Consider the following 25,804-nt stretch of genomic DNA (forward strand, 5'->3'; position numbering starts at 1 on the left):
AGACTGCAAAGCCTGTAACGTTCCACACAGAATGAATTATTGAGCAGAATAAATTATTGAATGAGGTAAATGAGCAAAGGTTTCTAGAGCATACTCAAGTACTCTGTATTGTCTGAAGAGATATCATCAAGGAACGCCAGACAAAGACAGAGATGAGTTAATATTATTTTAGACTGAAAGCACTGCCTTATAAAGGTGAGGTGAACTCTGTTATAGAACAGATCCGCAGAATATGAATGATGCCTTTCCATCACTTCCAAATCCACGATCTGACCGCTTAACCTCTGCCTGACAGAATGAAGAAAAATGTAAAGAAGACATAACATCTGAATTCTGCTGAAACATGATGTTAAACAGAACTGATTACTGCAGGTGCAAACCTTTTCTCCTGATCTGTCCCTGTAAACTTAACATCACCCATTAAGTAAAAAAGTCCTTGAGCAAGGGATTTAATCCCAAGCTTTTGCAATGACCAAGCAGAGCAGGTGACCATGAGTTCTGAGTACTCACTCAATAAAATATGATTAAATGCTTGAAAGAGAGCTGAATGTGTGTCAAGGAGGATGGGGAATACCAGACTATGTAATGCAAAGTGGAAACAAAGAGCAGCAGAATCTAGTTTATATTAAAACCCTCAGGAACAAAGTCCATACGGGAGAATGCAAAGCTTGGAACTCTGGCATGCTAACAGTTGAATTTGCAATTTGATTAAAATACTTAGGCAGCATGTATTAACAAGTAAACCTTCGAGCATAGCCAAGAAACTAGGAATTTTGCATCCATGCGTTTTCTGGGCTAGTGCAGGGCAGCAAGGTTGTTTAACGAGCAGGAGTGTTTTCACAATAACTAAATGTGCAAAGCTGCTTTGAAAAGAGGCTGAATTTAATATTAAATTTTTATGTTTCATGCAAGCTGTAATACTATTTTAACAACACCTCCAGAGGGCATATACTTCTCGGTGGAACATGGAAGGATAGTTACAATGAGGAGAAGGATTGCAATAGTTGCAGTCTGGCTCCTGACTGTGTTTTGCAGCAGTTGGGTCAAAATTTAATGGAGTCAAACAGCAACACACATGGCAACAGTGTCAAACAGTCCATCACGTCTTTTTGGATATTGTATTATTGTGATAAGGTGGATGTTCTTTTACAGTACAGGGATGAAATCTTCTGGACTGTTCTAGTAGTTTTATTATTTGCCTCTACCCTCTTGGTCATCACATCAACTTTACTAATAAATGCTTATTAGAAATCTCTTGTGTGTAAATACCTGGAAGCACAATTAGTCATTGCTACAATAACATCGAGGTATTCAATCAAAGTGCCTCAGTGGCCGCTATTGTATGATATTTCCTGGCTTTTGTTATATGTGGTGATATAAGTATCAATATGTTTTGGCATTCAATATAGCATTGGTATCAAAGTCTAGATTCTAGCAGCGAAGCAAGCAGCGAGGCCTCTTGACCGGAGAAACCGTGTTAAAGCACCTGTGCTGCTGTGTAGCTGACCCTGGACAATCACCTCCCTGAGGGGCAGTGAGTGAAGAGAGAGCTTCCTTACAGAGATCAATACAGTATCACATTATTATTACACTACTGTAGTAGAGCGGTCGATGTGGAAGTCTCAGGTTTATTTTGTCATTCATCATTCTTGTCTCTTCTTGACCTTGTCATAGAGATTCCCGGAGTTCCTCTTGTCGTCCTCGTCGCTGCTGTCCTCTGCAGGCGGTTTCTCCCTCTTCATGTCGTCTCCCAGGTAGTGCTCGAACACGCTGGAGAAAGCCACCGCCGACAGCATGCACACCACCGGGGTCAGAGTCAGCATCAGACGCACCATCACACCAGCAAAGTAGACCGCGCTGATGGCGTACAGAGCCACTGGAGCGCAGGAGAGAGGAGGGGGGAGGGGGAGCGGAAGAGAGAGAGGGTTCAGAGAAGGACAGAGGAATGAATGTGAAAAAGAAAGAGCGGGATAAAGGCACGGAGAGAAAGAAGGGAGCAGTGAGCGAGGGGAGATAAGAGAGACATAAAAAAGAAAGGCTGAGTTGTTAAAGTAAAAGCGTCATCAGTGCAGGCTGGCCGTATGCAATTTTAAACCTAAAGGAAAAGAGTTGTTGGCTGCTTTTCGCCCTTGAAACCTGCCAGCCGGACTCAACAGGTGCATGGCTAATCAATAGCATTAATTGGCTGATTAAGTCCAAGGGAGAAACAAACTGCTCAAGGACTGTGGCTCTGGCGGCCAAAAGTTCTCTGCCCTTGATCTAGGCTGTCGGCTTCTTTGCTGTCGGCTACTCTGTTCACATAAAAGTTTCCTTTGATTCTTTTTATGGACTGAAAAGTTCAGTCTCCTTAGTGTTTTTCCTTCACTGAGACAGGAGGAAAGCGGAGGGGGAATATATTAGAGGAGGCACAGGAGAGAACGTTCTGGTGGGAATGGATCCTAGACCAGCGGGTGTCCAATTGGCTGCAGAGGCAAGAATCTTTATCTTTACATACATTCTGGTCATGGTTGATGTGATATACTATTTAACTCTTGTCATAAAATTCAGACTTGTGTTCATATGTATGCTACTCATGAATCGAATAAATACACTCTATATGTATGTTAACTTGTGCTGAAACGATTAGTTGATTAATAAATTAGAATTTTGATAACTAATTGCACATTATAGTAATATATATCAAAGTAAATATATCAAATAGTTGATAGTTACAGGTTCACAGATCCTGAGTTTTTTTTTTATTTTTCTCCAGTGCTTTTCTCCATTGCAGCGTTTCGTTTCTTTTTTTGGGTGCTGGTCAGACTAAGCAAGCACTTAAAAAATAGCTGTGGTTCCTGGTAACTCGTGGCCATTTTTTTATATTTCATAGAGATTAATTGGTATGAATGAATCGAATAATTGCAATCCTAATGTTACTGGAGTTATAAGACGAGCCTGATTAAAGTCAGAGAGAGAATTTATTCAATGCTGGAGTGCCGCGCAAATTTTGAAGCGTACATTCAAAAACAAGCTAGTTATCAATTCCAAAAAAATGTCTGTACCGAACACCCGTTCGTCATTGATGTTCTTGATGCAGAACCAGAGGCCTGCTGGGAAGGTGCAGACCAGGATGTGGAGGTCAAAGAAGAAGGAGACCCATGTGGTGGGCTGGTGCTCCGACACTGATGCAATGATGGGGATGTGGATCTTAGCATAGCTGGGGAGAGAGAGAGAGGGAGAGAGAGAGAGAAAGAGAGAGAGAGAGAGAGATTTATGTTAGGATGAGAGCGCAAGGCATGATAAGACAAATTATAAAATGTATCCTCCTAATTAACTGCAAAATTTTGGAGAAAAAAAGGGACAGGGATAATTTACCTCCCCTGCATCCCCATGGTAAAATATGAACACATCTAGCGCCAGAGATGAGTAATGTTCTTCCCTTTGCTTTTATTTTTTGATCTGTGTATAGCTTCTCTAGTCACTATGGTGGGTTGTTACACACCAGTTTCTTGTGTTATTTGAAATATTTTCTTTAAAGCGTGTTGTGATTACAGCTGGGAAAGAGAAAACACAGCGCATTAAGGAAAGAGTAACAGCCTTTTAAGGAAAGAAAACACAGACCATCCCAAACTGCTTCAGTCAGCAAACAGGGGAGAGGATTGATCGGCTCTTATTGCTGAGAAATCAGACATGCTGCGGCACATTTGGAGAGCACAGGGTGCCTGCTACCATTTGGAGTTAAGACATCGGTTCAACAAATAACCTATCCTGTACCGCTTCCCCCTTTGGGACAGTGCAGGGAGGGGGTTGGTAGGGTTTGCAGCCCTTTTACAAAACACACACACACACACTCACACACTCGATTAAACAAGTGTTCTGTCGATAGTGAGCGCGTGAAGGTCAGCAGGGCTTACCCGGTGTCCCAGAGAGAGTAGAAACGGCCACTCCACGGAGCGATGTAACCTACAAAAGAAACACAATCAATACAAAAACACAAAGGGAGAGAAAACAGGGGGCTCTGGCTGTCTTTTGCTTGCCTTTAAATGCTCCAAATGAGAGCCTCAGACTGCAAGAACTGTCAACAGGGGTCCAGGAAATGTGTGTGTGTGTGTGTGTGTGTGTGTGTGTGTGTGTGTGTGTGTGTGTGTGTGTGTGTGTGTGTGTGTGTGTGTGTGTGTGTGTGTGTGTGTGTGTGTTAAACTGTGTAACATAAAGATGAGGAATAATCAAATCTGGCTCAAACTGCCAACAATTGTTCAGTGTTTTTATGTAATTTCACTACAATTTTAGGCAATTATTGTCCTGTCCTGTATCTACACATCCCATACTCCATGATTATTAAAAAAAAAACAACAGAGAAGGTTTTGGCAAATACTCTTTGAGCTATAGGCCTAGAAATAATTCATAACAGAGCTTGGGTAAAGACAACGCAATGGATATCTGTGGTTCAGCCTGACTATTCACTGTGTGAAAGAAAACTGAAACAGACTCTGTAAATATGATATGGTAATTCAGGTTATTTAAGAGCATTCTTTGGCAGGCACCAAGTATAATGCCAAGCTTTGTGCAGGCTGATAAAGGGACTGACAGGTGTAAAAGAGGAACATTCAGCATCCACGGCTCCAAACCAAGAACAAACTAAAAGCAGAGAATGTGTCAATGCCGAAAATATATTCTATTGATGGTGCTTTATTACTGGAATTGACTTGTTTATAAATGTAACTGAAAGCATTTAAACTGCAAATTAGACCGCGCAGGGCATTTTATGAGCGCATGCAAATGTCTTATTTTGGCGAGGCTTTGATCTGGAATTTCAATACATTTCAGCTCAGAACTGTTGCCTGGGTGCTCTCAGACACCACGTGCGCACAGACAATAACACAAACACAAAAGCTCTGGCCTCATATTTTAAATTGTGAGATGTTCTTGTGCTCATTTATATCTGTATTTTGCCCTTTGCTGCACTCTAAAGTACACTGTACTAAACTTGTTTAACAATGACAATCATTATTATCACCAAAAGCAATTTGTAGAGCACTTTTCAAAAGAGAAGTTACAAAGACAAGACTAAGAAGAACAAAGGGCTTTCAGAAGTGATTTAAATAATGACACAGACTCAGCCAATCAATAGACTTGGCCCCAGTCTCTCTTTGACTCTGTGCATCTCCACATTGTCTAGACTTGCAAAATGAGCTTCCCAAAATGGTTAATCCCATGACTCTGGGGAAAAAAAAACTCCCTCTAAAATTGTAGACATTTGCTGCTGCTGTCAGGAGGGATACTCTTCTAAGAAAAACAAACACAGCCTTATTGGTAGGGCATGTTTGGGACAGGGACAGTGACTATCTCTTATCCAAGGCAGTGTGTGGTAGCAGTCTGAAAGATAAGTTTACAGGAGGGACAGTTTGAAGCACTGTATTCAATAGAGGCTTAGGTAAAGAGCAGATTCGGTGTGCTTCTTTAATTTAGTAGGAGTTTGTAATGAACTTCTAAAAATAATGCATACTATTGCTGGTCACTCATAAATGTCCTCTAAAACCAGGAAATTGTAACTCCAGCCATCAGTAAAGTCAAGATCAATTGTGGCCATGGGTATCAATGGGACCAGCAAAATGTTAAATTAAAAGACTCAGAGAAAGAAAGAGAAAGAACAGAAGAAAAAGACTGTGATGTTTGAAGGCTCAGCAGCAAAGTTATTTGAGGAGTTATTAATGTACATATTAATACTACAATACAAAGGACGGACAATGAATGCATAATACTGAACACTTCAGTGCCAGAAATATCAGCAATAGCGATAGGGCAACATTTGAAAAGGCTGAAAACCATAAGGCCTCCATTATGGCATGAGCCCATGAGGGGAGCTCAAAGAACTAAAAATACAGGAACAGAGGAAAAATATGCAAACAGGGACAAAGTTGATCCAGCTGGCTAAAACCACCAGGCTTCAAATCTAAGATTTCACAAACTCAGATGTACCTAGAAGGCACTTAGTAGAGCACAAATCACCACCAATGCTGCAAAGTTCTCCAGCATGCAAAGCTTCAGCCTTCGTGATGTGTGGCATGTATGTTTGTTTATCATTTATCTTGCAAAATATAACATGAAGGCGGCAGCATAATTGTACCACCAAGATCCTTCAGCCAAGGGCTTTCTAGCTTTGAGTGAGCTTAATGGTTAGGGTGGAGAAATACCACCTTGAACAGAGTTTAAATTGTGTTTGTTGGCAGTACCTTCGCTAAAATTTTGGAACATCATGGCACAACATTGCACTTTTTGCATTTGACTTGACTTAACGTAGGTAAGATGCACTATACAAGACTACCAAGGCTTGATTTAAGTGAGGATACCTTGTGCTCAACTCACAGAAAAAAAACATGGAATAAGGACAAAAATTGTCTGTCATTTTTTAAGGTCTTACACATGCAAGTCAAACACTACAAAAATCCGAGAGCAGCTAAAATATCCTTTTTACAGGTGTGTTTGCATACACAACGATTTCCTGACTTTATCCAATACTCAAATAATACTTTTTTGTGTTTGTGCAGGTACACGCTGTTTCTGTTTCCAGTAGCCTGGATCAGCTCTTATCTCAGCTGTGTGAAACTTAAATAAGAAACCTGGGACATACTGATATTAGAGAGCTTAGTGAGGCTCTGTGTGGACCACACAGTGAGCTCAGTTTCCATGGTAATATTCACAGTGTTGTTTATTCATGTACACAGGCATGGATATTCATGAGAAATAATGTATATAGGCACTTAATCTATAATAAGATCTTAACAGAGATGAGCCATTATCTAGATTATTCTGTGCATGTAAATGTACTCTATCTGAAACATATGGTAGAGTATTATTGAGTGCAGGGATGCAACACTTTGCAATTTCAGTAATCCAGATGTGTCAGATGTTAATTTCTTGGCTCACTAGATTTGTTTTGTGTTTGATATAATGCATTCTGTTATTGAACAGGTAATCTCACCATTTACCCAACCAAGTTAATCAATACCAGAGGATTACTGCTAGCAAGGACAAGTATCACAATGCATGAAATGACAGAGGAAAAGTCATATGATCAGGACAAAGCACAATTTTACTTTCCCCTTTTCACATATGTTACATTACCGAGACGTGTGTCAGAGCTCTGTGAGCAGGCATACGGACCTGTGTATGTGAGATAGATAACAGTGAGGAAGACCACGCCGGCTGCAAGAGAGACTCCCAGGAAGAAGAGCGTCTGGAACTCTTGCTTGGTCAGTCTGTCCTTCAGGTACTGCAGGAAGGCATAGGCTTGGAGAAGTGCAAATACACCTGGGGAGAAGACACACAAAGACACCAAAGAAAAAGTAAATATACAATAGGAACTCACACAGAATATTTGAGAAAGCCCTGAACCAGTCTCCCTCCTGCAGGATATAAGGCAGGTTTAGCCGGTAAGAAGCAGAGCTGACAGGAAATTTTTGACAAGGTGCTGCACGATAGCCCCTTCGGCTGTACATGCAGATGTGAATGATAAATACTACGGGACAACGTATTTCAAATGCATGAGATGGATTTGTGTAAATAAGCCTCCCACTTTCCCCCGCCTTCTGTTTCCTTCCCTTTCTCTCTTTCTTGCCCCCTTCCTTCACAGTATTTCTTTCCTTTTGCTTCCTATGTCTCTTTTCAACCGCCTCTGTCCTTTCATGACTGACGAATTTCAATGTTAACTGAAGAGAAGCTTGGTTTCCTTCCCTTTCGTCACCTCCCTCCCCTTGACAAACCTCATGTGAAATCGCCCTTCTCCTCTGCTGGCCCACCACCGCCCACGGCAGGTCTCAGCCATTTCCAAGGTTAAAGCCCTGCCTGTCTCCTGGAGAGCCGCCATGGTGCTAACACGCTTGTCACTCTACGCCACCCTGCTTGCCTGCCTCAGGGGCTGACATCTCCACGGTACCCACAGGTCCGTGGCTCTGTCACTCTCTTCCTGTCTCCCAGAGTGCTCTCCGAATGCCGCTACCAGATGTTCTGAGCAGCTGCTACCCCAGTGCCAAAAAAACACACTCGCCCTTTGAGAGGGAGAGAGAGAGGCAGAGGCAGAGATAATTTCTGGTGGTGATGGCCTTGGTATAATTCCTCAAAGCTGTTCATTATGCAGTCCGTGTTCTAGATGCCCAGGAAAACAGGCGCACTTCATCGTAAGCCTGCTGCGGTGTTGAGAGAATTCTCAAGAAAAGGTGCTGTCGAATTACCCAATTCTGCCAACAACGGCCCTCTCCCAGTCTGGATGTAGATGAACAAAAGAAACATGCACATACATAAGCACCCATTCGTGCTGTCAGGGACCAGATGGGCCCAGTCTCGAGAGGCAAAATTTAAAAAGCTTTAAAAAAAAACTACCCACAAGCCTAAATTAAAAGTACCCTAAGTGCCAAAACCATATGGATTCCCACTGACACCGCTCGTTTGTTTCTATAAGGTCCTGCATGCTTTCACACGAGAGCAGTCCAATTCCTACTGGAACCATTCATGTATAAATTCATGGCACTGCATGGTACGGTTTGGATATGAACATCTAGGGTTGTATTCGACTCAAGATTTCCTTAGTTGAATCAGACTTGGCCATAGAATATGATTATTGAGCTACTGATTGTTTTATTTCTTCTTTATATGTAGTCTTACTGTAAATCTTTACTGTGGCAACCAAACTTTTAATGCTGATAGCCCATGTTAATAATAACCCAAACTGTCAAAAATCAGCCCTAATCAAATGCAAAAGAGTCCCACAATCATGTCAGCATTTAAAATCTATAAAAATCACTTAAGACAGCTGCATAAATATTTTAATTGCTGGGCAATTTGAGAACCATGCAGCTTTGTCTGAGTAATGAGATGGAATAATGAGTTAGCATAGACATATGTCTGGTTAAACAGATCTTATAACTTGTTTATTCCTTTTCTAAATATTAGTAAATGTTTATTATTAACAGCTTAAGACTAAATGAACGGTCCTTTCAGTGTTTCCCATTTCTCCTTATAGCAATGTACAGCATGTGTATTCTCAACTATAGCAACACTATTGAACTGCTATAGAAATATTACAGAAATACTATAGGCAATAGTGTGCATATGTGTGTGCCTCTCACTCTTTTTGTGACCACATGTTGCTATATGTAGCAGTGATCATGAAGGCACAGCTTTGCAGAAACAGGCTACATTTCATCTGTGTCACTGTAGTACTGTGTTAAAATAAAAGAAAATAAAACAAAAAGAAAATAAATGCTCAGCTCAAACTTCTCAACTGACTGTAAGGGGTCAATGATAGATGATTTGAATCGTCAGTTTCTTTCCCCTATGTGCAGTGACGTAGCTTTTAGGTAGCGCTTACAGATTATGGAGTGCTTACATCACGAGGTGGCAGTCTGGCCGAGTGGGTAGCGACCCTAACATTTGTCTAAAAAGTATGTTCTCAGTTCCTGGAAAAGCCAGTGCACCCTGTCAATGTGTCCTTGTATAAGATGCTGATCCCAGACCTTCTTAATAATTGTAAGTCACTCGAGGTAAGAGTGTTGGCTAATTGCCCAAAATGTAAAAATGTAAATATAGTTCAAGGTATGCATGCTAACAAAGGTCAACACACCAGCAAAGACAAATCTTGCATTAAGCAGTAAACTGTTTGTTGGTGCTCCAGGCAAACAGATATGTATTCATGTGATTGTGTGAACATGTTCATAGTGTGTTGTGTGCTGATGAGAAAGTCTCACATCTAGGATATCTGCATTAGCAGCTAAACTGCACTGCATTTATGTGCTATTTTGTTTTAAAATCAAATCAGGAAGACAGACAATTAAATATTGGAAATCTTGAAAAGGATTATGAGGATTTTGCTTCGTGCTTTTAAAAATCACTTGCTACAATGCTACCAAATTCTTCATGAAAACCAAGAGGTGATTAAGTGCACAAGCTATATGATTAAGTATATTTTAGTAGTTAACTGTCACAACACGTGATATGGAGAAAGTGATGAGCGTTTCATAACTTTGAAAGTTTGACATTCATTTACTCTTTACATCTGATAGCATGTGAGTGCAGAGAGACTTAACGTATGGGTGCTACTCAGGAGGCAGAGACTTACCTGCCGCGGCCATGTGTTCACTGGTTCTGATTGGCTGGAAGCCCACGAAAGGTATCTGCATTGATAGCACAAGGCCAACGATGTAGAAGGTACTGTAAGCTGTGAAGGGAGGAAAAACAGAGGGGAGTGAGAAGACAGGAAGGACAGAAATTGAGAGAGAGAGAAAGAAATAGAGAGAGAAGAGTAAACACGGTAAGAAACCAAGAATCAAAATAAAGTATTGAACTCCACTTTCCATTCTCTGCTACCATTCCAGTTTGGGTCCTGCTGGGGGAAACCATCTCCACAAAGGTATTTAAAGCCTATTGATTTTCACTGTCGCACTTCTGAGGGAGTAAATACAAAACGCCTAATCTAAAGTAATTTACTGAGAAAATGGGAGCTACTGTGGAACAGCAAGGTGGGGTGTGGTGTGGTGGTGGTGTGCTGCGGTGCCAGGAACAGTGCTACTCCCACCTTTGTAGCTGGGGGGAACTGATTCGCAGATACACCGACTTAATTAAGATTTCATACTCTTCCTGAAGAGTGTGCCTCATTTTTGAAGTAGCTGTGACTGCCCTCAGCAATCTCCCTCTCACACATCTGCTATTGACTCAAGACAGAGAGAGATGAATTGTGAAGGAACACAGACTGCAAGGCATTTCATTAAACACCGATATTTTTTTCCGTTTGTGTTTTCTTTCAGAGTGACAGAGACATATGGCTCTGAAAAGAAGAGCCACAAAATGCAGTGAAGAGAGAAAACAAGTGGAACAGTTAGCACTTCAAGACCTAATGCCTTTTTCTGTCAACAGAAAATGTCCTCCAATCTTGCATTGCATCTCTCATTTACGAACAAAAGATGCATGAGGTTGCTGGCTGATGCCCAGGCTGTAAATATACCTGAAGAACAATGAGGGCGGAGTGAAATATTCTGCTTGAACTAACAGCCATGTGCCACTGGGCTGAATTTGTTGTTGGACAACTACCGTTGGGTGATGGAGCAGAGTCAGGCCAAAGGGCCCCCGCTGTGAACAGCACATCATTTATTTTCAAAGCACTTCAAAGACTATGGTTTGCAGTTACAGGGAGTACAACATATAATCAGGTGCAAATGATGCTTGACATAGTATCATTTATCTTGACCCAAACACGAGTGCCTGCTGTGTGCCCACAGCTAAGCTGACAATGGATGTGTTCCGGTGGAGCGTCCCAAGTAACGAGCTTGCCTTCTCTCAGCCAAGGGATAATGTGCTGGAGCTGCCACGTGTTCAGTGGAACTGGGATGTTCTGTGAAATAACAAGCCTATCCTCTCTGCCAGGGCGCCGCTTCTGATATTCACACGAAATGATCAGGTAGCAGGTGGCTGCATTTACTGTTAAGTGGTGTGTGGGTGTCTGGGTGTCTGCACTGCCGATGATGGAAAGCTTAAGGTTGCGTGAGTCGCGCAGAGAGATGAAAACAGCCGTGACTGGGTTGTTTGAGGCTGTTTCAGGGTCAAATGCACAGGCAACAATGTGGGGAGACGACTGGGGAAGAGACACGACATTTTGCAGATTGTGCATGTATCTCTAATGAGAGGCAATGTGATATCTAAAACACTAGCTCATTTACTTCACTTTCACTGATGCATGGGAATCTGTAACACAAAATAATGCACTTGAGGTTACTTTCTGGGTAAAATGCTGGTGCATGTGAATGTGCATCTTACCAATGTAGACTCTTCTGCTGTAGCGCTGCATCAGCAGCAGCACAAACACATGCAGAGGAATCAGGTTGATGATGAACACGTAACCTCCCCATGCTGACACCTGGAACACACACAGTGCATACAGAAGCATGTCAGTCATCTGAAACACCCACTATGGTGGATGATAACACAAATGTAACAGTCAAGAGAAGTCTTGACAAGACTATTTGATCAATTAATTAGTCGACCCCCTCAAAAATTAATCAGTTATAATTTTGAAAATCAATTAATCATTTTATCAAGTAAAAATACCAAACATTTGCAAATTATACAGCTGCAGAAATGTGAAGCTTTGCTAGCTTTTATTCCATATCAGTGTAAGATAAAGCTTTGGGTGTTTTTTGGCAGCTGGTCAAACTAAGGAAGCAATTTGAAGACATTGTTTGGTCTCTATTAAGTATCGCTGTATTTTCCCTTCTGCTGGTAGATGAAACACGCACTAACGGAAATACGCAGGCAGTGCTTCCATAACTATTAAAAAGGAGAAGGGAAAAATAGTGGTACTCCATGTGCATCTCCCCTTCTCCAGTGCTCGGACATAAGCAGAAAACCAGCTAAGGAGTTAGCACTCAGTTGAGGTATAAAACAAGATTCAGAAGTTTTGAATCACCACAAACATGAGAGAGCTGTTTGATCATACAGTCATAACTGTGCACCAAAAAAAAAAAAAAAAAAAAAAAATAGTAGGCTGATATGCCCAGTAGTATACAAGACTAGCAGTGGACAGATAAATGCACACATCGACAGATACAAAGGCTTAAATGAATGATCCCCTCCAGGCTGCCGCCTGGCAGAGATAATCAGCTCAGTAAGTGCATTTTCTTCTTTAACATTCACATACTTTAAATATATAGGCCATAGAAATGATCTGATGTCCCTTTTTGTAAAACATTATGTCTGTATCTATACACAGATCACATACACTCACATTTTTTAATGATTTTGTTCTCTAGTAGGATAGGGATAAGGTTCATGTTTCACAAATAAATACTTGCTTAAAAGTTTAATTGAGTTAAATCAATAAATTCAAAGAATATACACAGATCCTGACAGCACTGGCTCCTCTCATTCAAATGGGGTAAACCTGATTTAGTTCAAATGCTGCAAACTGTCCTGATTGGAATGATGTCAAAAACACTTTATTAGTGTGTGTGAGCCAACCAAGACTAAGTTGTGCTGTGATGCATTTATTGGAGTTGGCCTGAAAGTGCCAGAAAGAAGGGATAGATTTTTGAAAATGCAAAACCTTTACTTTTAATCACTAAAACAATATTCAAACTATGACAATGCTTTCAAGACAGATCTTTGATTATGTCAGTAAATGAATTAAGGATTTAGTGGAGACCTTTACTGGCATATCATTATATGAACTGCAGTTTTGATCGCATTTTAAACTGAATGAATCAAGCACCCCTTCTCCCACACACGCCTAGAGGGATATAAATACATCTTATTGTGTTCCCACAGACACAAGCACACAGCAATAACACACTGACATATATAGCAGCATATAAAAACTATGCAATCATACTTTACCCGTTAGATCTAAAATGTGAAATGCACCAATAACTTTAAAAGCTCCATGAAAAATTATACTTCAGCCCTTTTGAGGTCCGCTTAAGTCTCCAAGCACTAGACATGGGGGCTATAAAACTACTCTACAAAAACATCACTCACAGGCAAATGGAGAGGGAGAGTGCACCAGAGAGAAAGACAGAGCAGCTCAGAGAATGGAAGAGGGAACAACACAGAAAAAGAGGAAGAGAGAGATTAAGAGAGAGACAGACATGAAGAAAGAGAGCAAGAGAGATGTTCGCCAAAGAAAGAGAGCCAGAAAGTGGTAGAAAAGTGCAATGGGGAGGGGGGGGCGCGCCAGCAGAGAGGGAAGGGAAATTAAATAGGAAAAGGATTGCACAGCAGCAAATTGTTTGATCCTTTATTCATAGCAGCTTGTCAGAAAAAAGCCCCTTTGCACCTGTTAAGTACGATGAAAAAAGCATTCATTACACTTACGCAGTCAGAGAAAAACGAGCACCTCATGTCTAATTGATAAAAACAGTAAAACGCTACATTAAGGGAGAGAGTGAAAGGAAAACTCCTAAATACGTTCCTTGCTGAGTGGTTAGGTGCAATTATCTTTTGGCAGTCATTTGCATCTGTTCCCTCAGATGGTGACAGCCAATTAGTAGTATGTGAACCATAACTTCAATGAATACCAAAGATGACTTCAATTTAAGGCTCATTTTCAGTGTTGACAAAGAGGCAGCTGAATGAGTCTTGCTTGCTGACTGGCTGGGCACTAATTGAAAATACAGCACTGGAAACACAAAGCGAGTGACAAAAATAGAGAGGCTACTGGTTCTTTGGCGGGCATGCCTTTGCAATTTGACCAAATATTTGACATAACGTCTGCAGTAATACTTTAGCGTTTAGTGGGTGCAGATGATAAGAGTCAGAAATAGAGCAAGAGAGAAAGTCAGAGAGAGAGAGACAGAGAAAGTGTGTGTAGGAGGAGTTCAGGACTCCATTGTGAAAATTAAATTTAAATTCCCTCACTATCAGGGCTGCTTATAGCCTAAACCATTTGAAATCTACTGAAGGCACCAGAGCATATCGGCAACAAACAGTGAGAAAGACCAGCCCTCAGTCCTGACATTGAGGGTAGTAAAGTCCCAAGGACACATTAAGCCATGTCTCTGCAGACAAGCTGGCCAAGTCCAGCTCACAATGTGGAGGTCTGTGAATCGATGTGGATGTTTGAGAAGAAATTTTATTTATTGACAGAAAGAAACCAAAGCAACCAGTGCTTAATCTGAGTGTTTTTCTCAGGGTAAGCCTAATAAAATGCCTCTTTAAAATATTGATCTCTCTGGTTGGCCTCCCCGATATCTCAATGAAATGCATTATCGACACAGACAGTGAAAGTAAACATTTTCTTTATGGTTTGCTTTTCCTTCGGTTGTTAAAGTCGGTGAGAGTGGGGTCGACTCAGGCACTGATCAAACATGAGCCATATCGGTACTATGTCAAGTCTCATTATATTACCTGAGGCAACAAAGTTTCTTTTCCAAACTCAGTACAAAATAATGCAACTTCTTTATAGAGTCTTTGGTCAAGCCAACACAGTACAAAATCAGCTGGAGGGGAAGAAAGGAATGGGTAAGGCTGGCTAGCTGGTCACATTAGAGGACAGCACAAAGATAAATGTCCATGACAAAACCACTGCTCTGTGTGAGTTTAAATGAACAAGCTCTATCGCAAAGTATTGTTCAGTCTATTTTGACCCCAAATCTCTCCACGAGCCACAAGCTAACAGCTGAGGGCAGGAACCAGACATGGTTGGGAGCAAAGTCTTTTGCTGTTATCTCTCTGCATTTCATACTGGGCTTATCTGATGACCATGAGGCCACCATGAAGAGGATACAGAGTACACAGAGCATGCTAGAGGGAAAAGGCTTTTGCTCTGTGTGTGTAGGCATAAATCTTTCACCCAGTGTGTGCACTGCAATGGCAGGGGGAAAGAGTGTGTTTGTGTGCACGTGTGTGCTCATGTGGGTTGACACTTTTGTTTTTGAATATGTGTGCAACCCCAGCCGGACTTTGTGGTACATCAAAGGGACTGTGAGATGACGTGAGACTTGAGGTCACACGACTGCAAGACTTGAGATAAAAGGCAGACAAAGGGCCTTGACTGAGACAGAAGCCCTGGAAGCCAGATTCCACTGTCAGTTAGCAGGCCTGTGTGTGGTGTGTGAATGTGTCCCAAGTGTGAATGTGTGTATATGAGGAAGGTGTTGATAGACCTGAGGCTGCATTATGGGCAGAGGCAAGGCTCTGGGGTTGCTTTTTACTGTCTTTAAAAAGATCATCTGGTGGTGGGGTTATGATTTTAATCACATGACTTCTTAAAATAACCCGTGGAAAGTGGCAACATCTTATAAACAATTACCTAAGGAGTCAGAGTTGTGCTGAGAGCACCTCATCAATACTTTATGAGAGAAGAAGGAGCTTTTGAAGTGCTCCCATGACGCAGGTTACGCTGGTGGTGGGGACAGTGGAGGATTTAGACTGAACACCGAGCCAGTGTCTTGGGAATGAATGAGCAGGCGCTGCAGCTTATCAATCTATCTCTTTTGGCTCTTCGCTCTGTGTTTCCTCCTCTCCATCCTCTACCACATTACCTCCCCTGGAGGGATGAAGGGAGGATGCCGCATAGCTGGCACAGTGGGGCTCCTACAGCTCCTGTCCATCAGTCGATTCCATTCCTCTCATCATCGTCTTCATCTCCCTCTCTTTTCTGATTATCTCAGTAGCCAGGCAGGGGATCTCTCCCTCTGTCTCCATATCAGCATTATGATTGTCACATTCAATTAAGCTCCACTGGTGTGGGAATGTAGCCTTGGCTATATCCTGATTAAACTGACAGGAGAAGGTGATGGGGTGGTTAAAGAAGAAGGGGTGGGTCAACCAGCGACTGCGGCGCATGAAGTGCTTGTGTGAAGGCATACAGTGTGAGACAAAGAGGAGACAGTGTGTGAGTGGGTAGGTTGATGGTGTTGATGGAGACATACATGCCTAGTTTGTACTTGCTGCCAGAGAGCTCATCTGCAACAGTGGGTGGGCTGCAGAGGAACATCACATAAGTGGAAAGAGAGTCAGTGTTCCCATCGTCTGTGACTAGGTAGGAAGAGTGAGGAAGGGAGGAAAGTAGGAGGTTATCTCGCTCTGTGCTCTCTCCAGTCTTATCCTCCTCTATCTCTCTCCCTCCATCTCTCTATCTTTCCACTCCATCTCTCTATCCAATTATCTCCTTCTTGTCCTCCTATCCCATTCCTGTTCTCTCTCTCTCTCGGGCTCATTTCTCAATTATCTCTCTCTGTCTTTCCTCCCCATCAACGTCATCTTTCCATCACACTCTCTCCCTTCCCTCCTGGTCTTGTCTCTCCATTCTCTCTCCCCTCCTCAAACGCTGTGGCCCAGCGTGATCGATGAAGCTGGATTTCAGTAATCCGGTTCATTTGACATCTGTCTCACGGCCGGCCGAAGAGCTTTAGCTAGGAATGAGCTGGAGGCTGGAGATTTTCATAGGCTAGGTGCCCTCTCCCTCTCTCTCTGTCTCTCTCTCTCTCTCTCCCTCCCTCACACACACATACAGTACATACACATACATACACACAATCCGTCTCTGAGACAGTCTGCCTGGATCATCTTTTTATCTCATCTCGCTCATCAATCCCCTTGATGGGTAATGCCGGAATTCATAAATAATGCGTAACACACCGGCTACACTGCTCCTCCTCTTTTTCCACGCAGCGCCTTGTCCATTCATGACAGCAAGCAATCGCTCCAACGGCATCATCGCGGGGGCTACCTTAATGTAATCACGACTTGCATTTCCCATTCAGATTGAGATGAGATGGTGCGTGATTAAATCAAATCAGTCCCATCCAGTCTTTGGTGGGATCTATCCAATGTTTTTTTTCTAGACTTTAAACGTATTACCTCTGTACATAGACCATTGTGTAGGTGTAGACGTGTGCATGTGTGCGTGTATGTGTGTGTGGGTGTAGACTATTCTCACCATGTAGAAGTAGGAGAGACAACAGCCAATGGTCCAGAATACTGAGCCCGTCTTCACTGATTTCACCTGAAGGAAAAAAAGAGACAAGATAAAATGGTAAAAGTCAGAACAGTATGTTGGGCATGTATGCTTCAACATTAAATAAGGCATGTAGACCTGCAGCTAGGTGAACTGAGTAATTCCTGTTTTCTTGCACACTAGACACTCAGACACAATAAGCACATTTTCTACAAAAAACAAAACAAAACAAACAAACAAACAAAAAAACTATATGCAAATCTCCTTTCAATAACAGACAATAAATCCCCAATCTGTGCTGAAAGCAGTATGTCCTCTCCTTTTAAGGTCCAGCCTGTAGTTTATTGTGATGCACACCCATGTTGAAATACAGAAGCTCCAATACAGGCTTTGTTTACAATCATGATTTATTGAATGCAAGTGTATTTTAAGATGTGTTTTGAGACTGCAAGTATCTGTATACGTCTGTAGTTTTTGTGAAAAACCAGAGCTGCATAGTTGCATTTTCAGCTATTACAGGCTAATAAATTGCCAAAAATACATTTTTCCATGGATGGAAAACAGGATGAACTCAAAATCAACAGTCAGATAGATGAAGAGTATCTTTACACTAGTTTGATAATTACAGCAGATCAGGGACAGCCAGCTGTGGTGAAAGAGAAGAGGATGAGGAGAGACAGACGAGTTTAAACTAGATTGCTGCCGACAGCTTGTAAACAAGCTCTCCTTTCCCTCCACAGGCAGATAAACCAAGTGAGTGAGATGCACACACTCAGACACATGCGCAAACTTGAATGCAAATACAGTCACACAGACACGCAAAGCACACTGACACAGACAAACACACATACACACTAACTTCAGAACTGTCCCTGCAATAACAAAACTGATGGCGAGTACTGGTGACAGGACAGGGGCTGTCATCTGAGCTTGTATCACAGTGGGCAATGCCTGTGCGACTCAACACGGCTCACTTGATCCACTGATGAGGAGGGGAAAAAAAAAAAAAAAATCAATGGATTTCTGGAGCAGGTGGCCACACCTTGTTCAAACACCCAGCAGGGGCTCACTGAGGCAGCACACAAGAGTCTAGCCGACATCAATCCATCAATCAATCAGTGGCACACACCCACACGGACACTGACGCCGCCTCATTCCCACACACAAACATAACAAAAACACCCAAAACGATCCATCTCCAGACAGTGTTTTCCTGTTGAGCTGAAGTAAGCTATGCTGCTGTGCTGACCTGATTTGCATTCTCCCTTGGAAAAGCTGGAACTTCCGTTTGCTGACTGGTGATATGTCAGGGGGGAAAAAAACAACAAAAAAACGACAACACTTGTTGGACCACTGTCGTTTGGTTCAGGACAGCAAATTGTGAATAAGTTGTAACTTGAATTGCCATAGGCATACCCACCAAAAAGCCTCCCGTGACAAACTTCTCTCTAATGGCTCCTTGCTGAGCCTTTTTTTATTTCAGAGCAAAAATGAGCATTATCTCCTCATTGAGTAGGCTGAGGAGAGAGGGCTGACGAGAGATATAGGCCACTGCGGAAAATAGAGGCAGGGCTCTTCTCGGCACACAATCAGCCCACTGTAGGCGACCGCAACTAGCGAGCAGTCTTGTGATGCCCATTCAGAGCATGTGTTAGTCATGTTCAACCAGTGTTTCACCCCCCCCTCCTCCAGCTGCACTCCCCTTGTGAAAACACAGAAGTCACACAGCGATACGAGGCCAGCTAATTAAATGTGAGCTGAGAGAAACTGTGGAATTACTGCTGCAACAATGTAGGCATGGTGTACGGGGTGAGTGTAAGGGAGGGAAGATGTTGTAAGAGTGTGTGTGTGTGTACTCATGTTATGCGGAGCTGGGATGTTAAAAAGGGCAGCTCTCTCGGGTGTGAGAGGATTCAATTATAGATTAGGGGTGGGGATGAGGGGGGGTTAACACAGGGAGATTAAGCAAGTGGAGCTGAATGGGTTATTAGCGGATAAATTGAAGGAGCCGGATAATAAAGATTGGGCTGAGACTTCAGAGAACGGCTCTGCACATTTTGCCATGTGGAGACGTCAGGGGGTAAAGAGACAGGGGGGAAGGAAGACGGGGTGAGAGAGTGAGAAAGGAATGAGCAATAATGAGATACAGGGAGAGAAAGCAAAGCAGGGGAGGGAAGAAAGAGAGAGCATACACAAGAAGAGAAATAATGGAAGGAAGACAAGAGACAAAGGATGAGCGACAAAGAAAGACAGGAGTAAAGACAGGAAGAAGAAAAAGAGAAATCGCTGAGACAAACGTGGGTAAATGAGACTGATAATGGGAAGCAGTGGCGCGTGACCAGGATGATTGTTTTTCGGGGCCCTTGCCAAATAGAATGGCGGCGTGAGCGGTGGCGTGTGTGTCAAGGTGGATTTTGTTCCGAGGGTGCCGCTCCACTGGTGACACATCACCTTAGGATTCTGTGATGACTGTATCGAGGAACACCTGCCTCACCTGGAGATGTATTGTCCACTCACACAGGATGACAAGGGGCCCTTATAATACCTCAGAGGCTAGCAGCTGCTCCTCCAGCACAGCCTAATACGCATTTCCTGGTGTGAGACAAATGATGATGGTGATGGTCTTTGGATGACTCCTGTGGAGTCAAATGGTGATATTCTGGGGGCTGTTTTTGGAGATAAAGATCATTTCAGAAGACCCGCTGGGTGATAACAATGATGCCAGACAGACACAGGAAGAAAACCTCTTGGACACAGAAGGAAAACACCTGGGCTGGAGCCAGCCTCTGGAGGGATGACTCGTGTTGGTGTTGCTGGATACTATATTGCTGGATGCCATCAGAAAGATTTTGACATCACCTAATGACAAAACTTATCTAGCATGTAGTGGTGGCCTGATCTAGATTGCTCCCCTCAAAAGAAGCCTAAATTACTGCCTGCAGGCTGTATAGTAAAGATGACTGTAAAGTGTCCTTGGTGTTTAATGATATTAATATCATATGTCTAACCTGTCAGGTATAGCGTTTCGCTCAACACCACAGAAATTCTGCATTGTTTCTGTGTTTTGCTGTGTAGGCATGCATAAGTGAAAGCTCAAGTGTGTGCTTCAGTATGTGAGGGGAAAACTGTGTCTGTGTTCTGAAGTATCTGTGTGTCCGCAGGTATATGTGTCTAGGGATGCAGACCCTCTCTGAGTGAATGACACTATCACTATCAGCTGCACTCTGCTGAGCTAACACACAGACACAGAGCCGGTTCTGTTGTGTCAGGGCTTAAATTGCAGACACAACAGGAGCGCTCAGCCAGCCACCTGGACACTATAGGTCACCGCCAGATCGGTGTCAGTGACACAGTTCAAAAAGGGATATAGAGCTGTCGCCAAGCTCACTTGAGCCCAGTGACTCAGTACACACACAACTGCACGAAGAGATGTAACCATGCATGATTTGACAAACTGACATAAACTGGGCTGTCTGGATCCTGGGTCGGACAAAAGGTCTCTTCCAGCCCAGCAGCAACGGCACTACCCATCCGACTAAAGCTGCAGCAAACAGCAGTGAAGCGTGGCGCGACAAAGTACCCACGTCACAACTTACCTGTGCCTGCGCAAGTGCTTTCCTGGCCCGGCATGTCCTTGGGCTTGAGTTGAAAGTGAGGACAAGGCCTCTAAGGTAAGTGCATATAAAAATTGAATAAATAGCCTATAAGCTAGAAGCTACTATTCCTGCTCACTGACTGCCTGTGGCATGCATAATGGAAGCTCGTCTCTATTTGCCTTCTGAAAAACGCTTGTAGGGGGACAGCGATTAGAGGTGCAGCTCTGGTGCACATTATCAGACTGTCTGAAATGAGGCTCCAATGCCACCCAGCTGATATTAGTCACAGCAGGTAATATTAAGGACAAGTCCTGTCTGAAGGATTTTTTCCATTTGACAGTCAAATGTGATTGTTAAAAAAATCTTTTTAGCGATTCTGTTAAAATCATTAATGAAAGACTTTGTTAAAAATTGGCTTGGAGTGATCATTCATCGCTCCACAGTTACAAAATAAAGCAATCATCATTTAATGATTATATCTGGTATAGAAAAAATCCGCCATGCCTGTCAAGGTCAACTCTGATAAGGAAAGAGGAGAGATACAGATGAGAGCATTTGCAAGGCATCGCTCTCCAATTTCATTTTGTCATGAGAGGAACAAAATGCACAATGTGAGCTGGATTCTGAATAACCATCCCCCGACCCCCACCCCACCCGACAAGCTCAAACACACACACACACTCGAGACACACACACATACGAGACACAGACACACACACACAAGATTCTTTAAGATGCATCTGCACATGGTGTTGATAGCTGTGGGGCTGTGAGGCAGCTGCTGATGTGACTGAGGGGAGTGGACTCCAAGGGCAAGCAAAAAAGAATGTTTCATGTTTCTGACTTCTTTTACCTTGAAACACTTCCTCCCTCCACCTACAGTAACAAACCATGCAAACCTCAGAGTTGTACTCAAAAATAACCTTCTCCACTCATCTGTGTGCCTTCTTTCTTCTGGCAAGGTCAGCCTTGCAGACCCAGAACAACTGGTAAGAATATGTTTTGAGCTAGGGAAATAGAAATTTACTTTAGAAGTCTTTTAAATGTCAGATGGATAAAAGCTGAAAAACGTTTATTTATTTATTAAAAAATTAACATTGCTTAGCTGACAGATCTGAGGTAATTAGATATAAAATTTTAGTTGAGCTGTGTATTTGGAAATCAAATATTTAAAAAAAAGAAAATATAAAAAAAGGTCAGCTACCTTGTAAGTTAAAACAACACATGCGCCAAAACCTTGACAATGTCAGTAAAAGTACATTTCAATACAAATAGCACACATACGCTGTGCTCACAAGTTCTGGCATTCATTCAGGAAAAGAAGGTAAATAAAAAGAGTGAAAAAAAAAAAAAGCTATTGCACCTTTAACCCAAAATCTTTTCAATTCTACTCTTAAAGGTCACGGATATGTGAAGGCTTTTCAGAGCAGCACACTGTTTCCTAGCTTCCACATGGGCAGCATAGATGCCCTGCCTGCCTTTCTAGGCTTTGGATAAATAATTTAACAACCAAGCGCAAGCAGAAATTAAAAATAGGGCTACTCCTCAGGCTGTATAGACTGTCCTCTAAAGTCAACAATAGACTAAGCACAAACAGGATGCCAACAGTGACAATAGAGCTGGATTAGAGACACAGAAATTGAAGTTGGCAACAGACTAAAAGGTAACATTAGACTTTTATGTGTAACAGAGACCGTCCACCTAAAAGTGCTGCTCCACCTACAACTAAGAAAGCAGAGAGGAAACAGGAGCAACTTGTGCATGACCGTTCCTGGTACAGGATCACTACTGTAGTAGCTAAGCATCTGTCAAATAAAGAGCACTAAAGACTCGAGGGGAGTTTAAGGGGTAACAAAGAACAAAGAACGATTATGTTTTATTATTATGTCATTACTGGCTGTTATGAGTGACCACGCGTCTCAGTTTTCCTTGGATTCTGTGTTTTGTCCCGACGGAATTATCCTAATAAGGGCAGTTTTTATTTGGTGATTGTTCATTTTTACAACTCGACCTGGGGAATTTTATCCCGTCCAGAATAAAAATAATTGTCGGTATGGAATAAATATAACGACGCAACACTGGTAATGTAATTTAGTAATGTCACATTGCACTTTTGTGATTTTAATCAATGATCCCAATGGCCCAGCTTAGATGTATTACTTTATTACTCCTACACTGTTTGTGATTCATAAGTTACAAATGCTTATCGCAATAGGCATATTCTGGAATCTGACAATAGTTTATGGAGAGTAGTAAAGAAATGCATATCTTCCGTCAGGATCGTTCATTAAATTTACAGTCCCTGTAATAATAATCCCATCCACACAGGTCTTATGGCTCAGTATTTGTAATTTATGAATCATATCGGCTAGCCAGCGAGGTTTAGCTTTTGCTAAGAACAAAATTTAAATTCTGGGCCATATATTTTTGTGTTTCCTGTTGCAAAGATGGGAGAGTACACACATAACCACAAATAAACCACAATTTGTGGCAGATTGCAGCTTTAACTCTGCGACAGCTTGAAAATGTATAGTGTGAGTTAGCTGGTATGGTGTACAGACACAATCTTCTGGTTTTTAAAAACCAGTGTTCATTTGTTTACTTTGCCACTCAGAAATGGGTGGGGAGTTTTAATTCCATAACAGAGAGTATAGTTTGGAAAATGAGTTTGAAGGCCTGAAATCTTTATTCACTGGTCTTGATCGACCACCTCATCAAAACCTGCAGATATACCATGTTCATTCTGTGCATTCTGTCTTTCTTATAGAACAGCACACACATACCCAGAGGTAGTAGGTGAACTGCAAGGCGAAGATGGCGATGCCCTCATTGTCGAAGGAACCGGCCACTGAGCGAGAGATGTAGCCGGGGACTATGGCGATGAAGCAGGCTGCCAGCAGCCCTGCCCCCTGGTTCCACAGCTCCCGTGTCAGCAGGAAGGTGGAGATGGAGGTCAAGCCACTGAATACTGGCGCTAGGAAGACACACACGTCTCGGATGTGGACAGTGATATGGAGCAGGTTGAGCACGTAGTGGATGAGGCCCGCGGTCACCATTAACCCGGGGTATACCTGAGGGAGGAGAGAGACAGAGGAAAGACAGAGGAGCAGAAGCGGGGGAGAGAGAAGGATGGGGAGGGAGAGGAAGACAGAAAATGGAGGGAGTGGGAGAGGTGAGTGATGGAGACGTGGGCAGTGAAGTGAAGAGTGAATGAACAGGAAAGAGAACAAGAGAAAAAGGACATTTCAGATAGTGAACTGAGACGTTGTGACACTAGAAATAGGAAGTACAGAACACCACACTAATGCTGCTTGCTACAGTATTTTCCAAGGACATTAAATATAAATTCATTTCAATGGCCCAGATGCAGGCTTCCATTAATACACACAGCCAACAGAGCCAAGGGATCACATTCAAGGCACGATATAGGTACATCAAACAAACATTTCCCTGTTGGTATATCACAAGAATCAAGCTAACTGAATCTGCCGTGGACTCAGGCCAGCCCTCAGAAGTGCCAGGTAAGGCGATCTTCACCAGGAAGTTGTAACTAATTACACCGTCCAGTCAGTCAGAGCTGGGGCCAGAGCAAGCGAGGCCCAACGGCCTTGTCTCCTCTATACATGAGAGCAGATCTAATTACAGCCCTCTGCACAACACTGGCTGTCTGATGTAAAACGGGGTTATGTTTAACGTATGAGTGATGTCCCTGATGCCTGTGCATTATAGCCACAGTCCACACACTCTCTGCTTTGTCGCTGATCCGCTCCGGTCTTCACATCTCTAATTAGCTGAAGCCTGGGAGGCCTAAGCTCCGTCGGCCAATCTCTTCCTCCCAAATCAACCATGCCTGCCTTTTCACCCTGTGGATTGGACTCAGCCGAATGAAGCAGTGTGATGCCATTTACAAAACCACTGCTGAAATCATTAGCCTTTCTGAGCAGTGCAGTAGGCCCCAAGTCACCAAAAATTAGAGATGATATGCTTTTGCTGGTTCATTATAGCTAACTGCACTTAGCTTTAGAGTTTAAGCCGATGGATAAAACATTTTTACACAGTCTCTAGTTTAGTTTAATAAAATCATTTTATTTGGACATTTCTGTTTTACACATTGATACAGTTTCACTGTTATGTCACAAATGACAACCCATGAAAGCACAAAATCAATATTTAATAATGCACCTCATAGCTGTTGTTCAGGCATTATAAATGTATTATTAAATGGGGTAGACCAAAAATACTTCCAAAAACGCACACAGGGCACTCCCCTTGTTGCAACAAAGAGTGGTTTATTGGCTCAATAGCACTCTGTTATTATGGACTGTCACATTAAAGAAAACCTCATTCCTTATCTATGGCTCAGACAAAAGAGCAACTGACAGTCATCCTCTGGGGAGAGGAGGGAGAAATGGACCAAAGGGGGGGAAAAAACGGAAGGAAGGGCAGCAGAAGTGGTCTAGGCAGAAAGGCACTCACGTCATATTAACAGATATGTTCGTCTGTCTTCAAAACAGTGCGACCCATCTGAGCGCTAAGATACTTAACGCTATCATACACAATTAATGAGGACTGTCAGGATCATCTGCCCGAGACTGAATGAGAAGGGAGGAAAAAACGAGGGTGCGGGTGAGAGCAAGGAGGAGAATGATGAGACGAGATGAGAAAGTGAGAAGGGGAGAAAAAGAGAGGCAGAGAGGAAAGAGCAATGATGAGGTGAAAATAAAGACAAAAAGAGGAGAGAGAAGGACAAGAAAAAGCAAATGAAAAGACATAGGAGAGAAAGGGG

The 25,804-nt window shown here is 42.6% G+C and overlaps 1 protein-coding gene across 1 annotated transcript in view; it reads right to left on the reverse strand.

The window, feature by feature from the left end:
- LOC115367586 (dolichyl-diphosphooligosaccharide--protein glycosyltransferase subunit STT3B) overlaps positions 1-25,804 on the reverse strand; it is an 87,527-nt gene that overhangs the window by 7,480 nt on the left and 54,243 nt on the right. Inside the window, exons 3-10 of the mRNA XM_030063378.1 lie at positions 23,802-24,089; positions 17,405-17,470; positions 11,785-11,884; positions 10,094-10,192; positions 7,144-7,290; positions 3,894-3,942; positions 3,042-3,196; positions 1,665-1,876 (exon numbers count right to left, since the gene is read on the reverse strand). Coding sequence (XP_029919238.1) covers positions 1,665-1,876; positions 3,042-3,196; positions 3,894-3,942; positions 7,144-7,290; positions 10,094-10,192; positions 11,785-11,884; positions 17,405-17,470; positions 23,802-24,089 — 1,116 coding nt within the window. The remainder of the gene's footprint in view (positions 1-1,664; positions 1,877-3,041; positions 3,197-3,893; positions 3,943-7,143; positions 7,291-10,093; positions 10,193-11,784; positions 11,885-17,404; positions 17,471-23,801; positions 24,090-25,804) is intronic.

The sequence above is a fragment of the Myripristis murdjan genome, chromosome 11, assembly GCF_902150065.1.
Source record: "Myripristis murdjan chromosome 11, fMyrMur1.1, whole genome shotgun sequence".
Classification (NCBI taxonomy): domain Eukaryota; kingdom Metazoa; phylum Chordata; class Actinopteri; order Holocentriformes; family Holocentridae; genus Myripristis; species Myripristis murdjan.